Source organism: Morone saxatilis, unplaced genomic scaffold, assembly GCF_004916995.1.
Source record: "Morone saxatilis isolate NCDOM2014 unplaced genomic scaffold, NCSU_SB_2.0 Contig11, whole genome shotgun sequence".
In the NCBI taxonomy this organism is placed as follows: domain Eukaryota; kingdom Metazoa; phylum Chordata; class Actinopteri; family Moronidae; genus Morone; species Morone saxatilis.
In genome coordinates, this window is record NW_023339663.1 from 8,118,411 (window position 1) to 8,134,454 (window position 16,044).

The 16,044-nt window shown below is 42.0% G+C and overlaps 1 protein-coding gene across 5 annotated transcripts in view; it reads left to right on the forward strand.

The window, feature by feature from the left end:
- dmxl2 (Dmx-like 2) overlaps nucleotides 1-16,044 on the forward strand; it is a 38,440-nt gene that overhangs the window by 14,625 nt on the left and 7,771 nt on the right. For 3 of the 5 annotated variants that reach the window (XM_035682364.1, XM_035682367.1, XM_035682366.1), the window contains exons 16-43: nucleotides 416-505; nucleotides 636-744; nucleotides 829-948; nucleotides 1,108-1,335; nucleotides 1,620-1,906; nucleotides 2,516-2,688; nucleotides 2,787-3,438; nucleotides 3,539-3,868; nucleotides 3,954-4,073; nucleotides 4,572-4,707; nucleotides 5,903-6,013; nucleotides 6,199-6,368; nucleotides 6,993-7,090; nucleotides 7,186-7,351; nucleotides 7,815-8,079; nucleotides 8,206-8,408; nucleotides 8,576-8,974; nucleotides 9,480-9,662; nucleotides 9,788-10,084; nucleotides 10,179-10,370; nucleotides 10,481-10,557; nucleotides 10,760-10,890; nucleotides 11,341-11,586; nucleotides 13,732-13,922; nucleotides 14,077-14,210; nucleotides 14,305-14,390; nucleotides 14,571-14,772; nucleotides 15,818-15,935. In XM_035682364.1, coding sequence (XP_035538257.1) covers nucleotides 416-505; nucleotides 636-744; nucleotides 829-948; nucleotides 1,108-1,335; nucleotides 1,620-1,906; nucleotides 2,516-2,688; nucleotides 2,787-3,438; nucleotides 3,539-3,868; nucleotides 3,954-4,073; nucleotides 4,572-4,707; nucleotides 5,903-6,013; nucleotides 6,199-6,368; nucleotides 6,993-7,090; nucleotides 7,186-7,351; nucleotides 7,815-8,079; nucleotides 8,206-8,408; nucleotides 8,576-8,974; nucleotides 9,480-9,662; nucleotides 9,788-10,084; nucleotides 10,179-10,370; nucleotides 10,481-10,557; nucleotides 10,760-10,890; nucleotides 11,341-11,586; nucleotides 13,732-13,922; nucleotides 14,077-14,210; nucleotides 14,305-14,390; nucleotides 14,571-14,772; nucleotides 15,818-15,935 — 5,514 coding nt within the window. Of the gene's footprint in view, nucleotides 1-415; nucleotides 506-635; nucleotides 745-828; nucleotides 949-1,107; nucleotides 1,336-1,619; nucleotides 1,907-2,515; nucleotides 2,689-2,786; nucleotides 3,439-3,538; nucleotides 3,869-3,953; nucleotides 4,074-4,571; nucleotides 4,708-5,902; nucleotides 6,014-6,198; nucleotides 6,369-6,992; nucleotides 7,091-7,185; nucleotides 7,352-7,814; nucleotides 8,080-8,205; nucleotides 8,409-8,575; nucleotides 8,975-9,479; nucleotides 9,663-9,787; nucleotides 10,085-10,178; nucleotides 10,371-10,480; nucleotides 10,558-10,759; nucleotides 10,891-11,340; nucleotides 11,587-11,895; nucleotides 12,078-12,389; nucleotides 12,469-13,731; nucleotides 13,923-14,076; nucleotides 14,211-14,304; nucleotides 14,391-14,570; nucleotides 14,773-15,817; nucleotides 15,936-16,044 lie in introns of all 5 variants that reach the window. The other 2 variants (XM_035682368.1, XM_035682369.1) reach the window with 1 other exon arrangement.

A 16,044-nucleotide genomic window follows, 5' to 3' on the forward strand; every position in this document is an offset into this window, starting at 1 on the left:
TGTGATTGCTCATTGGGCTGTTGTATGTATCTGGGTCTCTAGTGAGACACTGGGTCTTAAAACAAAGAACCAGCAGTCAAGTCCAACAAACATCAGAAACCTGATATAACCATATTGTTCACAAATATTACATTTTTGTTATAGGCCAGCTTTTCAACCGGCCTTTTTTTTTATAATTTCCTTTTGATGCTGTCTTTATTTATAAATGTTACCAAACCACTACATCTACAACACATAGATCCCACATTTATAGGAAATCCTCATAAACCTAATTCTTCTATTTCTTGTTTCATAACAGCCTACATTAGCCTTTACGTCAGATCATAACATGCAATATGATTTCACCACACTATTGGTTTTAAATGCAGTACACTAAATGGATAGTTAACCATTTTTCATGTCTATCTCTGTTTAGAAACTGGTGGGCGAAGTGTTCAACATTGTCAGCCAGCAGTCCACTGCCAGACCCGGATGTATCATAGAGTTGGATGTCATTACAAACCAGGTTAGCAGCTGCTCTATGTTCTTGACACCCATCTCCGGTCAGTGGTGTACAGAAATTCAGATCGAAATGCTAAAACCTTCCGATCAATAGACATAGTAACCTGTTTCCTGCTGTTTCCATGTGCAACCAGTGTGGCGCCAACACCCAGCTGCTGCATGTCTTCCAAGAGGACTTCATTCTAGGCTATAAGCCCCAGAAAGAACCAGAAGCATACACACCTGCGTTTCCATCTGGTGAAGGTATAGCACACTGTTAAATTAAAACTCTGTGTCAAATCTGATTGTCATTAGAAGAAAATGATAATGTAATTTTACTATATCCAGATTACCAGCCTGCCCCATTCTCAGAGAAGTTTTTCCTGGTGGTGATAGAAAAGGATCTCAACAGAAACTCTGTCCTGCAGATGTGGCACCTGCATCTCAAGTCTGTGCAGGCCTGTGTTGGTAAGTGTGGGGTACACACATCTGAGCAGTTATGGCTTAATTGGAGGTTTTCTGGATGCTTATGTATGAAGGTATAAATAACTACCTTTTTTTATCTCCATGAAACTCCCTCATTTGAGGTGTAGGCCAACTATGATTTTTCTGTGTCTCTGTTTCCAGATGAGCCAAATCCAGATTATAGTTTCCAAAGCCAGCTAATGGTTCCCACTCAACTTGTGAATCTCGACTCGTCTCCGGAGACCTCTCCTGTCAGACCCCTGCCACGGTCAGCCTCTACAGCCAACTTACAATCAGCAAGCAAACTCATCCTCAGCTCCAAGCTGGTCTACAGCAAGCGGCTCGACCTACCCCATGGGGTGGAGGTTACCAGGGCCACTCCCTCTGCAGGTTGGGATGGTTGTCACACATATGACTCACACCATCTTAAAAGGAAATTGTAAAATACCTTTTTTCCAAGGTCTCAAATAAGTCTACATTTATTTTTGGGTATGCTGACAATTGGTTTAGAAATGAAATAAAAATTGTCCACGAAGTACCTGGAAGATCTATTTCTCACATGTTAGAAAGCAAGAAATCAGGTTAATGCAAGAAATCACATAACATGTTGACATGTTTTGCAGTGACCAGCTTGAAATGTTCAATTTTTTCATACTGCGTCCTCTTCCTGCTAGGTCATCTGAGTTCCTCCTCCATCTACCCCGTGTGCCTGGCTCCGTACCTGATTGTTACTACCTGTTCTGACTCTCGCGTGCGGTTCTGGCACTGTGCTGTAGAGTGTGATGATGGATTTAGTGAGGATGACCAGGACAACCGGGTGTACCGCTGGGAGCCCTGGGCCTTGATGAATGAAGAGGAAGACAACAACAGTGCTGTATGTGTGTCAGGACGGCCTGTAGCTGTGTCCTGCTCCTACATCGGCAGGCTGGCTGTGGCCTTTAAAAAGCCACGACAAGGACAGGTAGGAAATTGGAATTTGGCTTTGTAATGGTGTTTTCAGTGTATCAGACCAAAAACCTATAGTGGTGTGAGAATTCATTTAAATGTGGAAAATTGCAATAAAAATGTAAATGCAGTGAATAAACTTAATTTGGCTATATAGCATGGGTCCTCCATAATATAGATAACAATTCCATATATCACCATATAAATACATATTTATAATTAAAGCGGAAATCTGTGAAGTAGGAACTAGATTAGATAAATACATACATTATGCACATTATACACTGCAATGCGTGTCATTAGCCATTAGTAAAAAAGAAACTGATAGCTGAGGACCTAATTCCATATGCTGTAGCTGTTCTGTATTTGAAGTATGTGGAGCTGAATGTCATTGAACTGAAACTGAGTTGAGGTGTATCATCAGTTGTCTGGCTTATGAGTCAGTGTACTTCAGGATGTGATACCGGATAGAGGTCTGTGCGGGCATCAATGAGGTATTTTTATTAGCCCAGCTCACTTTGTCTTGTATTTGCAGTATTCCTGGTTTACAGTATCTACATTATTTTCAGATTTGACGTATTCTACAAAATCGAACATTTTAAGAAAGCGCTCCTCTTTTCCTCAGCTGCAGGGCTCTAGAGAGGACTTCTCGATGCATGTGTCCATCTATGAGTGTGAGTCTACTGGTGGCTCAGAGTGGGTTTTAGAGCAAACGCTCCACCTGGATGACTTCACAAGACCCTCGTCAACCCTGGATCCAAGAGTCAGTGTGGACTCCAACCTCTTTGTATACAGCAGGTCAGGAGGTCACCGCTTATGTGTTTGTATCATATTATGTCAGCCACTTTGTGTATGAGTATAGGTGTCTCACAAGTTACTAATTTTCTCTATGCCAGATCTGACCTGTACATGAGCAGAGACCATAGCTCCCCCAACATTAAGCACTACGTCCACCTGGACTGGCTGTCAAAGGAAGATGGATCTCACATCCTCACTGTAGGAGTCGGATCCAACATTCTTATGTACGGCCGAATCTCTGGAATGGTCAACGAGCAGACTAGTAGCAAAGAGGGAGTGGCTGTAATCACCCTTCCTCTTGGGGGCAGTATTAAACAGGGGATCCGCTCCCGCTGGATCCTGCTTCGGTCCGTGGACCTCCTGTCCTCCGTGGACGGCACACCGTCTCTGCCTGTCTCCCTATCCTGGGTCAGGGACGGCATCCTGGTGGTGGGCATGGACTGTGAAATGCATGTGTATGCACAGTGGCATCAGGACAAGAAGCCTGGTGAGGGAGAGGAGGGCAACCTATCGTCCGCAGACATTGCTGGGGGTCAAACCACAGGTCCCTCTTCAGTCTTTGAAGGGAGAGCCAGGTCTAAGAGTGTGTTTGAAGGGAGTGCTGCAGTGGACGAGGCGCTTCGTGCCCCAGCAGGACTTCAGGAAGGGGGACTTTTTGAGGCAGCTCACTCCCTGTCCCCAACTCTACCCCAGTACCATCCCACTCAGCTGCTGGAACTCATGGACCTGGGCAAGGTTCGCCGTGCCAAGGTGAGGCTGTAACAAGCATGCCCCAAAAAATGAAAATGATTTAATGCTAACATTACATTGCTGTCTATGCTGTATTACTCATTGCTTTTCTATGTATCAGGCCATCCTCGCTCACCTGGTGAAGTGTATTGCTGGGGAAGTTGCTGTGGTGAGGGATGTGGAGGCAGGTGAGGGTGGAGCCAGGAGACATCTGTCCCGGACTATCAGCGTGACTGGCAGCACAGCAAAAGACACCATTGTGGCTGGCCGTGATGGGGGCAGGGACTACACAGAGATCAACTCCATCCCTCCCTTGCCTCTGTATAGCCTCATGTTGGCTGATCTAGACACCTCATACAAGGGAGCAGAAGAGGCAGCTAAGGGAACTAAGGTGGCTGACGGTGAGGGAGCCAAGAAGTCCACCGAGGACCAGTATTCTGATCTCTTCCAGGTAGGTGGAGTTATGAGAGCTCTGTTTGTGTAGTTAAAGGTGTAGTCCACTGATACCTTCTACTCCTTTCCTCCTGTGTGAACAGGTGCCAACAGTTACCACTGATGACTTTGTGAACTTTGCCACCGACAAACCAGAGAAAAAGTCTCGCGTTATCAACCTCTCTCAATATGGACCTACCTACTTTGGACCAGAGCATGCTCAGGTATTGTTTTATATTTCAAAATGATATCCCATTTACAAAAAAGGGAAATTGCAGTATTAAAGTAGGCTTTTTATGATAAAATAAATATTTTTTTTATTCCTCAGTTGTATTGGAATTAAGTGGTTAATAAAGAGGTAATAGCTTGGTAATAAAGTGTTAATTATGATGTGATACCATACTAATATCAGTACAATAATAACCATGTAATAGCTTGTTAACAACATTGACAAGATTGTGGTAATCTTGAGGCTTCATTTCTGTAAAGGTAGTAATAGGGATTCAACTGTAATAAAATGGTAGTAACAGGCTAATCTGCACATAACAATCTGGTTATACCAGAGTAATAATATCTCTGTGATGATGTGGGTATTATTGTATAATTTTTGCAAATTCAAAGTAATAATAGGGTTATATTTAACAAAGCATCATCATTGCGTGTCTTCCAGTTCTGAGCCTATCATTGCTCTTACTCATCACTTTCTTCCTTTGTGTGTCCAGGTATTGTCTAGTCACCTCATGCACTCCAGCCTACCAGGACTGACCAGACTAGAGCAGATGTTCTTGGTGGCCTTGGCAGATACTGTTGCAACCACCAGTGCTGAGGTCACCAGCTCCACTGATCAACAGTACACAGGTCAGTATTTATGTTTATGTGTATATAGGTTAGTCATTTGAGATCTACCATAGGATATATAACATAGAATTAATGTAACATATTGCATCCAGGTTTATTGGGAATAATGGAGACTGTTGTCTTCTTTAACAAGATTCCTCACCACATTAAAATACAATATTCCATACCACAATAAAAACAATTTTCCTTACTTTGGAACACAGCATTTAAATAAGTTTAACCATCTGCAATATATTTAGCTTACTGATGCTTTATTCTCCTCACAGTTTTCTCTGTATTATACACCATAACAAAATATCATAGTTTGCAGACATTTTCTCTTTTTTATGAGTCTACAAAACTGGTTGTATTAAAACATTTTAGTTTTTAGCTTTGACAGTGTTGATTTTTGTTTTTACATACATGACAGTCATCTGTTGCAATCCAAGCTCGTATGTTGTTACCCTGATTGGAGTTCTTCCATGTACCCATTGAAGTGTCCTTGAGCAAGAGACTGACAAGCTCTAGGGTTTTTATTCTGTAGCTGTCTTTACGCTGTGATCAGTCCGGGCGGAGGACAACTGACGAGGGAGGTTTTCTTTTGGGGATGAATAAAATATTGCTTTATTTTGTATAATGTACTTTGTATGTAAGACACAAGATGCACACATACCTGCAGAATAGGCTTCTATTATAATTTGGCTTGTTAGCCTACCTCATCGTCTACCAGTCCATTAAGTGTGAGCCTTGGCAAGAAATAATATTTTATTAAAGTTGACCAAAGGTTAGAGACATTAAACCTAAGCATACTTTTTCTTGATTGTGTGTTCCTGGATATAGTTAATCTCCAGCCATCATATCTTTATTAACATAAACAAACAGTGCTTATACTGCTCTTATTTCACTGTATATAAACAGACACTGCACCTTTTACACTATCTTTGTCTTTTTTCTCCAATTTTCTATCCTATTTATTTAGTCTTTTGAGAGGAAGACATTAGCAGGTTGTTCCAGGACTAAGTAAGCACAGAGGGGGTAAGAAGGTTCAGGGACAAGAGACACAGTCCCTGACAGCATGAACATGAACTCATGTGATACTAGAGTATGAAGTGATACTAGAGTTATAAAGGGCTTTGATATCTGGTTGCCATTTTAATAGTAGCCTTGGCCATAACAATGACAGAGCTGACAGATATCTGGTGTTGTGTTTGTGTAGGTGCTGAGGCTCTGGATGAGTGTGGACTGAGGTACCTGCTGGCCATGCGTCTTCATACCTGTCTGCTCACCTCTCTGCCCCCACTCTACCGCATGCAGCTGCTTCACCAGGGTAAAACAGTCTGCTGTTGCTGTCACACATGTATAAAATTTATTTTTTAATGATAGTAGTATAACTATATTGTCATTTTGGTTTGGTTATTTTTACTGTGAGATGTAGATTTCTGTTGCCTTTAATCTTCAATGAACTTCAGACATCTTGTTCTCTTCTTTTTCCTCTATCCATTTCTATGGCAGGCCTATCAACATGCCACTTTGCATGGGCCTTCCACTCAGAGGCAGAAGAAGAGCTGCTGAACATGATCCCAGCTATGCAGAGAGGCGACCCACAATGGTCTGAGCTCAGAGCTGTTGGAGTGGGTTGGTGGATACGCAACATCAACACTCTGCGGAAAATGGTGGAGAAGGTACCGGAACAAATTCAGATTTATATACACAAAATAAGATAAGTTAAAAAAATTTAATTGCCACCTGCTACTGCAAGAACAATATGATTTTATTACCTGTATTTTGTTGATTGATTGACAGTTTTTAACACTAGGACAGTTAAGGGTTAACACTGGCAGTTAACTAGAAAAGGATATAGTCCAATATACATATATAAACAAAGTAGCCTAACAAATATATAATATATATATAATGTCTTGCCTCAGAGCAGAAAATACAACATTTGAACCAGCATGTCTCAACAAAACAAAGACATAAGGTTTAAAAATAGAGCATTCAGTTCATTTTTACACTTTCTGTAGTTCAGCCATCAGTGTGACATGTATTGTATCTGGATACGTACTGTATACTTCTCTGTACTAACCAGCTAAAATGTTTTTCCTACAGGAACATTTATAATGATAAGCAGCTAGGATTATCATAAAGAGCAATTTCAAATCAAACAGTTAATGTATATACAATAGGTCTTTAACAGTAGCTAAATAAGGAGAATACTTGTAACGATTTGCAATGTTTTGATATTTTGATTGCTATGTTGTCTTTGAATTGCTGATTTAGTGACTATAACATGTTTGCGTAATCAGATAGGTAAAGCTGCTTTCCAAAGACACAACGACCCTTTAGATGCTGCTTTGTTCTACTTGGCCATGAAGAAGAAAGCTGTTCTGTGGGGGCTCTTCAGGTAGGACATTGATTCTGAACATGAAATTAATTTCAATTGAGCTTCTCAAATAGCCTTTGTGGGATACACTGAGCTGTGTGGTTTTCTTCTCTAAGGTCTCAGCATGATGAGAAGATGACTCAATTCTTCAAGAACAACTTCAGTGAAGACCGCTGGAGAAAGGCAGCTCTGAAAAATGCTTTCTCCCTGCTGGGAAAGCAGCGCTTTGAACAATCTGCTGCTTTCTTCCTACTAGCTGGATCACTCAAAGACGCCATAGAGGTGTGAACAACGCACACAATTACACACTTTTTACACTCAACAGCACACAAAATACACAGACATAGCTCATGGTGTTGAGTCTGCTCCAACACTCATTTTCATTTATGTCACAGTGGAAATTTGGTGTAGCCTTGTTTTATAGAAACAAAATATAGTGTGAAGGTGTGTCTGTATGTTAAATCAATACATCCTTAATAGTGTAGATCTCTGTTGCTGAGAGAGCTTGATATCCTACAGCCTTTAAGTCACACAAGTGAAGTCTAAATTACACTGATAAGATACATAAAAAGCCTAAATAGTTTTCCTTGGCCTGGGTTTTCATATCACACAGTCAAAATATACAGATAGCCAAAAATAGTAAATAGAAGTGCAAGCTTCTCAAAGTTCCCTACATTTCTGCACTTTAATGCTTAAATTTTCTTACTTAAACTGCAGTTATAACCTCTCCTCTGGTGTTGTGTAGGTGTTGTTGGAAAAGATGGAGGATCTCCAGTTAGCCATGATAGTAGCAAGGCTGTATGAGGCTGATTTTGAGAATTCATCCACCTGCCAAGGCCTCCTTTATGAGAAGGTCCTGGGCTGTAACAGGGACGGAAGTGGTTACCACTGTTCCAGACTGCACCCTGACCCATTCCTTCGCAGCATCGCCTACTGGATCATGAAGGATTACACCCGAGCTCTGGACACACTGTTGGAGCGAATCCCTAAAGAGGATGATGAGAACCCTGGTGAGTTGGTTGTCAGTATTACACAGCAAGATCCACTAAAACATGCTCTGCTCATTATGTGCATTGTGTGCCATGCTTAAAGGTGTTTTCTCTTTTTTCTGCCTTTTCTTCATTCCTCTGTGTCAGATGTGACAGTGAAATCTTGCAACCCAGTGGTGTTTAGTTTCTATAACTACCTGAGAACACACCCTTTGATCATCCGTCGCCATTTTGCAAATCCAGAGGGGACAGCAACAACTGTGGGCCTCCCTGCTGAGAAGAGCAGCGCAGATGAGATTAACCTTATCGAACGCAAACTGTTCTTCACCACTGCCAATGCACACTTCAAGGTGGGCTCATCAATAATATGACCACTCACTCCAGTCCAATTCCTCTGATACAATTGGGACTTTTTATATACTTGTCTTAGTACAGCTGTTTTATGAAATGGTAATTACGAAGTGTTTAGACATGGTTTTAATAGTATCTAAATCTTATCTAATCTAATCCTCTGTAGGTGGGCTGCCCAGTTCTGGCCCTGGAAGTGCTCTCCAAGATTCCCAAAGTTACCAAGAAAGCTGGCTCCTCATCTCTCAGCAAATCTTCATCCAAGGCCAATTTAAACTCAAGCCAACCCCTGGAAAATGGCACCCAGGGAGGTGTGGACTGGGGCACCCCAGCAGCCCCTACAAATGCCTGGGGAGGAAATGATAGTGCTGGTGGGTTAGATTGGAGCCAGCCTTTGGTCAAGTTGGAGGATGATGGCCTGAATCTGGACTGGGGAAATGACAAGGATGAAGATGAGGATGAGGATGAGGATGATGATGGGCTGACAATGAAGAAACCAGAGGCTGAGACCAAAGCAGGTGGAGGCTCAGAGAGTGTTGGCTCCAAACTGCAGAGAGAGAACTCACAGGTAAGAATAAGAAATAATTACAAATACTGGAATGATTTTAGTATAGCATTATAAATGCTTGAAACATTAGAGATATCTCTATTTTAAATCTACCTTAAAATAATTTTAAAAGTTACTATTATATTATATGTTCCTAAACACAGAGAGTCATTTTAATGTCATGTAAATAGAAATCCTGGCCTGGGACAGTTCCGATACTGGGTTAACTGGAATATAGGGACAATGACAATGATTCACATCCAGAAGTTCTGCATTCTAATTAAACTCATTGGGATTCAACACCTCACGCAAAAGAAGCCGAATTGGCATGACAATCTTTGCCATGGATATATAACCAATTCTGAGGTCCTGATCCTGTAATCCAGCCCTGAATATTTTTCTGAAAGGTTTTAAGGAGCAATGCCTCACTGTTAAATAAAAAAAAAAATGTATATATATATATAAGTTCAACAAGCCTGCAAAGTGTGGGCCTTTTTTCTTTAACTAACTCTCTCATATATTTCAGGGTGAATCAGAGGTGGACGTGATAGCAGAGCAGCTGAAGTTCCGTGCTTGTCTGAAGATCCTGATGACAGAGCTGCGTACGCTGGCCACAGGCTTTGAGGTGGATGGAGGGAAGCTCCGCTTTCAGCTCTACAGTTGGCTGGAGAAGGAGATAGCAGCCATGCATAAGATCTGCAACTACAAGGTACGTTGATAAAGTTTTATCTAGTGTTTGCAAACTTATGGTCACTTATACAGCACTAGTGCATTAATAAGTGTTTTTTTCCTGGTTGACCATGGTTATTCACCGTAAATTCTGTTAACACAAAGGTGGAGGGGAAGGAGGAGGATTCAGAGGTGGAACGTTGGGGAGAACGTACAGCATCAGTGGACATATCAGACGAGGCCCTGGAGCATACAGAGGCCGGGGCCTACGAGCGTCACCAGATGGAGCGCCGTCGTCTTCAGGCCAAGCAGCAGCACTCTGAGAGGCGCAAGGCATGGCTGAGGAAGAACCAGGCCTTGCTGAGGGTGTTTTTGTCCTACTGTAGTCTTCATGGAGCCAAGGGAGGAGGAGTCACTTCTGTTCGCATGGAGCTTCTATTCCTTCTGCAGGAGAGCCAGCAGGTACACATTCATACACACATGTTGTATGTACGTCTACTGGATTAGTGCAAAATCTAATCAATGCAAATCTACATCTTCTTGTCTCACTCTGCAGGAACTCACAGTTAAGCAGCTGCAGTCTCCTCTGCCTCTGCCGACCACACTGCCACTACTTTCAGCTTGCATTGCCCCAACTAAGACAGTCATAGCTAATCCCGTTCTCCATCTCAGCAACCACATCCACGACATCCTCCACACCATTACCTTCATGGAGGTCCCGCCACATCCTGACTTCATGGATGATCGGGTCAGAACTCAAATAAGAATCTAACTTTATATAGACTAGACTAGACTAGTGTCACAGTCACCTGAAGTTGTTTTGATGCCGAATAAGTAAAAATGTGTCTCTTTTTTTAGGTGAATGCTCTGCACACACTTGCAGCATCTCTGTCTGCTTGCATCTATCAAGCACTGTGTGACAGCCATAGCTACAGGTAACTGTGCCCCTGCAGTGCAATGCCACAGGTCCAACAGTCTCTGCAAGATTTTGTTTGCCTTCCTGAAAACAAAAATGTATCACAACACAAAACATAAATATGTTTTTGGGTGTATACACGATATTGATATTTATCTTTGAACATACATGTTTGGTATGGTTGTGACAAATGGGTATCCTTTATGTTGTTGGCTTTGCAGCAGCCAGACAGAGGCCAACCAGTTTACAGGGATGGTGTACCAGGGCCTATTGCTCAGTGAGAGGAAACGACTGCGCACAGAAAGCATTGAAGAACACATAACTCCCAATTCCGCTCCTGCACAGTGGCCAGGTAACAACACCCATGCTTTTCCAACCACTGGCATTTTTGGGGCTCATCAGGGGCTCGCTATTCATTAACATCTTTGTTGTAATGCTCTTTGAGATTGAAGCTAAATTAGATCATATTCCAGAATCCTCACAGAATGCAAATGGATGTTGTGTGAGCCTCTAATACATGATTGAGAGAGAATATGAAAAGGAGAGGAAGAGCAGAGCAAAGCAGGCAGACTGTGTTTATGCAGAGAGGCAGATGGTGTTCTATAATAGGAGCTTCATGGCCTCTGGGAAGAAAACGGAAAGACAGAGACTGATCACACCATCATGCAAATGTTTCATAAATGTGTTCTGTATTGTGCAGAGATGGTGTTTTTTTGCTGTGGAAGTTTTTTTTTTCTAAATTACAGTTTAATCTTTTATAAATATACCATGTTGTGTATATGTGTGTCCTCTCTCTCTGCAGGTGTGTCATCGCTGATTTCTCTGTTGACGTCTGCCAGAGAGGAGGACCAGCCGAAGCTGAACGTGCTGTTGTGTGAAGCAGTCGTGTCTGTTTATCTTTCGCTGCTCATCCATGGCCTGGGCACTCACAGCAGCAATGAACTCTTCCGCCTGGCAGCACATCCCCTCAACAACCGTGTGTGGGCTGCGGTCTTTGGGGGAGGGGCCAAAGTCATTATTAAGCCAAAGAGGCCCGAGGCACCACCAGGTAGAATTATTCTTTTGTAGTTAATTACTAACACCTTTGTTTCCATCATCATCGTCATTGTTGTCTTTCTCCCTGGTCTTCATAATCCCTGTCTCTATACTCTTTTCTTACCGGTGTCCTCTTGTGCTCCGTCTGTTGACTTTTCTACATCTTGACTTAAGTCTTATTTGAGGCAATGCTCCATCCCTCAGGCTTGTCTACATAGTTACACAGACATACACCTAGTCCTGTCCTATTGATTCTCCCAAGATGCAGCTGCTGCTGCTGTGTGGTGTCTTGTGTGAGTGTGCCCTTTGCCCTGTGTCCCAGTGCCAGCTGATTTTGAGGCAGCCAGGCCAGAGGAGTCTCAAGAGACAGGAAGACCTGAGCAGAGCAGCCTCACCCCAAACCCCACTCCCATCCCCACTGAAACCCAGCGCCCCAAACGACCCCCTCCTACCGTTTCAAAGGGAGAGGGGTTGGGCACTGTGGCACCAGCTACTAAGGCCAGCCGTGAGTAACTGGGCTGGTGAATTGCAGTGCTGGTTTGCAGGATTGCAGTGCATGGTAACTGTACAGGTGTGCATTGTTGTAGTTGCTTGACTTACCACTCTCTCTCTCGTGCAGCTACTACTGAATGCCCATTACAAATAACAAAGCTCACAAGTGCTGTAAAGACATAGTCATCTGTGTTTAATGTTATGATAAGTCATCAGCTGTGTGTGTCAGTGTAGGTGTGTGTGTGTGTGTGTTCTGCATTGCATGTACATGTTGTAACGTCCTCTATGCTCATCTCATTGTCTCATTCCTATTGTGCCACTGAATCAACAGCTGGGCCTAGCAATGAGTGTTCAGAGTCCAAGGCTGAGCAGCCCTCTCAAACTAAATCTGAGACAAAACCAGGTACACCTTAAGAAGTTATTAGGATATTAATATCCTACTGTAGAGCTGGAACTGCTTAACTAGTTCTGTTTTGTCCATTTTGTAGCACATAATGTTTAAAAATGAACCAGATTTACTGTATAGTAGTTTGTAATAGAGGTAATGACTATCATAGACTGATAGTAGCTCTTGTATAGCTTTTTCTCTGCACCAGATGTTTATATTTGTTTCCTGAGTAGCTGTGCTGTATAAGTCTAAGTGTGTTGACTGAACTAGACACTGTTCATTTGTATGCATTAGTCTAAAGTAATCAGTGCTCATATTGTATTTGTGAGGGAGGAAGATACGGGCTGGCATTTCAACTCTATCACTGTAGAGTCTCATATAGCTCTCAGCAAAGCCAAAAGCCTTTTGAAGAGCTGCTTAGGAGGATCCTAAATGCCAGATGTTGATAGGAATTTGCCAAATGTTAAAACTGCCCTTTTGAGCGCCTCTGCAAACTTACATGCATGTCACAAACACACAGGCATCCGCAAATGTTACATATTGATGCCTCCCTATCATGTTCCTATTAACATTCATTTTTAAACTAGTTAAACATGTTTCACTCACCAATCTCATCATGTTTGCCTCCCTCAAGTGCTGTGGATACAAAAAAAATGCTTAGCACATGACTGCTCAACAAATTTGCCATCGTTGTTTGATGTGTTTTCTGTGTGTATTTTGTGCTACCCAACTATGACAAATATTTACTTATTCATTTATGTAATGATCTGTGTAGTATCTGTGTGTCTAACTGCGCTGTCTACTCTGGTTTGTGTCTTGTCTTGTTTTGTCTGGTGCGATGCCAGAGATAGTCACCCAGGATAATGGTGCAGGTTTGTGCACAACCTAGTGTGTCTTGCCCTGTGCCTCCATCCTCAACGTTTGTATTTGTGCATTTGTTTCCCTCTTTTCCAAGTGTATCAGTTGTCTTTTGTGTGCTATGAAAAGTCATAGTCTTAGACTGGAATCACATTTTAGACATTTTAGATAGGATGAAAGAGTTCAAAATGTATAATTCAGCTCTATCGTGGTTACTGTACTCCCTATGTAGATGTATGGATGCAGTTCACTTCCCCCGATAGATGTATTTGGCTTTAAAATAATGCAGAGTCTCAGCTCATCCTGATCATTTGTACAAAACTGAAGAATACTGCAGTCTGCTACAGTCAATAATTGACCTCATCAGAGTTCACTGTGTTTAAAAAGATACCATCTCTTTGTTTTTCTCTTCCCCCCCAGTGGCTCCCCCTCAGCCCCCAGCGGAGGATGTGGATCGATACAGACGTAGGTTCAACATGAGGATGCTCGTTCCTGGACGCCCTGTGAAGGAGACGCCAGCTGCCCCACCGCCTGTGCCCACAGAGAGACCCGCATACAGGGAGAAGTTCATTCCCCCAGAGCTGAGCATGTGGGATTACTTTGTGGCCAAGGTAAAGCATTGAATTCTACATATGTGGAATCAACTAATGAGATCAATGATTCATGGTCCTTAGGTTATTAAAAACATATTTCTTGTTCTCTCTCTCACTCTATCTGCCTTTTCATTTGCTTTTTTTCTTCCATCATTATTTCCTCCCTCTCAAGCCATTCCTGCCGCTCTCAGACAGCAATGCTCTGTGTGACTCAGACGAAAGCGGTGCAGAGGATGATGAAGATGATGACGACGCCTTCCTTTCTGATACGCAGATGACGGAGCACTCTGACCCCAACTCCTACAGGTAGGTCTCACCCTCTTTTGTTTTTCTGCCAACTAATTTGAAGCCTTTGCTTCAGTGTTAAAACTTTTTGCATGTCTTTCTGTGTCGTACGCAGCTGGGCTCTGATCCGGCTGGTAATGGTGAAACTGGCTCATCATAATGTCAAGAACTTCCTCCCTCTCACAGGCCTCGACTTCACAGGTACGAACTCACATCATTGATCCTAAACAGCTCCTTAAAACTAAATATACAGTAAGATTTGTTCTTAATAAAGATGCACTGAAATATTTTAGTGTAATTTGAGAATTTGTATAAATATACATAAATAAACTATCCATTGGTGTTGCTGCTGCCTGTATACAGTATGTGTTTGTGTCACAGACCTTCCAGTCACCTCCCCTCTTAGCAACGCTGTGCTGAAGACTTTAGAGAATTGGGAGCAGCTTCTGCTGGAGCGAATGAACAAATTTGACGGCCCGCCTCCCAACTACATCAACACTTATCCTACTGACCTTAGCGCGGGAGGTGGCCCTGCCATACTCCGACACAAGGCCATGCTGGAGCCAGACAACACACCCTTCAAGTGAGCATTAAATCATATACAGTATACAAAACTGTAGACACACTCTCACACACCAGTGCTTGGTAGTTAAAAGCCCTACCAAGATTAAATTAGATAGATACACAGTACTGTATACTTGAGCAAGATACTGAACCCCAAATTGCTCCCAATGCTGTGCATCGCCGCTCTGAATGTGTATGAACCCATTAGTTTTCCTATTCGATGGGCTTTCCACTCTCCACTGAGTGATGTGTGAAACGGGTGAATGTGACACGTAGTGTAAAAGTGCCTTTGAGTGGTGGGAAGACTAAAGAAAGGCACTATACACTCGGTCATTTACAGTACACAGTAACAAAACAAGAGGTACTAATCAAACAGACAATACATATGAAATATTACCTTAGAAAAATATGCACAGATCACAGAAATACCCCACTTAACTGTCTACAGTCTTTCTATCGTTTCTTTTGTTTCTTACTGTTTTTATTTTTTGTCCTTGAGTGCCCAGAGAGGCGCCTTTAACATTTTTTTATTATTATTATTATTATTATTATTATTAAAACATGCAAATATCAAATCTTTAAGAACACTACTCCTAAAATACGTCACCTTAGAAATAACTTTCACTTTGAGAGTCCTCTCTTTATCGAACTACATTTCTGAGTAGAAACAGCAAATCTTAAGATATACTTTGAAATTTCTTTTTGAAATTTTTGAATACTTAAGCTGCACAACTGAGAACAACGAAACAGCCAGCAGCCATTGGTTAGATGTGATGGTACTGACTATGTATATTGTGTGTTCAGATTATACCACAGGTTTAATTTTCTCAAGTGTCGCAAGTGCCTTAATTGCATATAGGTTTACTGACATATAAGTACACAAGGGTCCAACTGGTAGAATAATTAGGATAATACAGAAGAAAAGAAACTTATTTTTATTTTAACAATTTGCTTATATACTTTTCACAAAACACAGAACTAATTTGTTACTAAATTTCAGCCATGCATGCAGTGTTAGACTGTATCGTATTCCATGGTATTGAAAATACAGTTTTTTCTTTCAGGACAAAGAACAACCAGTCCTTTCCAGCCCGACGTCTTTGGCATTTCCTGGTCAAACAAGAAGTTCTTCAGGAGACTTTGATCCGTTACATCTTTACTAAGAAAAGGAAGCAGAGTGAGGTGAGCACCCGACATACATAAGACAATTTCTGCTTGTTTTCTTATGAGTTCAGTGTCCACTAGCTATTATAATTAAACCCACGATTGACCAACAAGTCATATTAGTTCA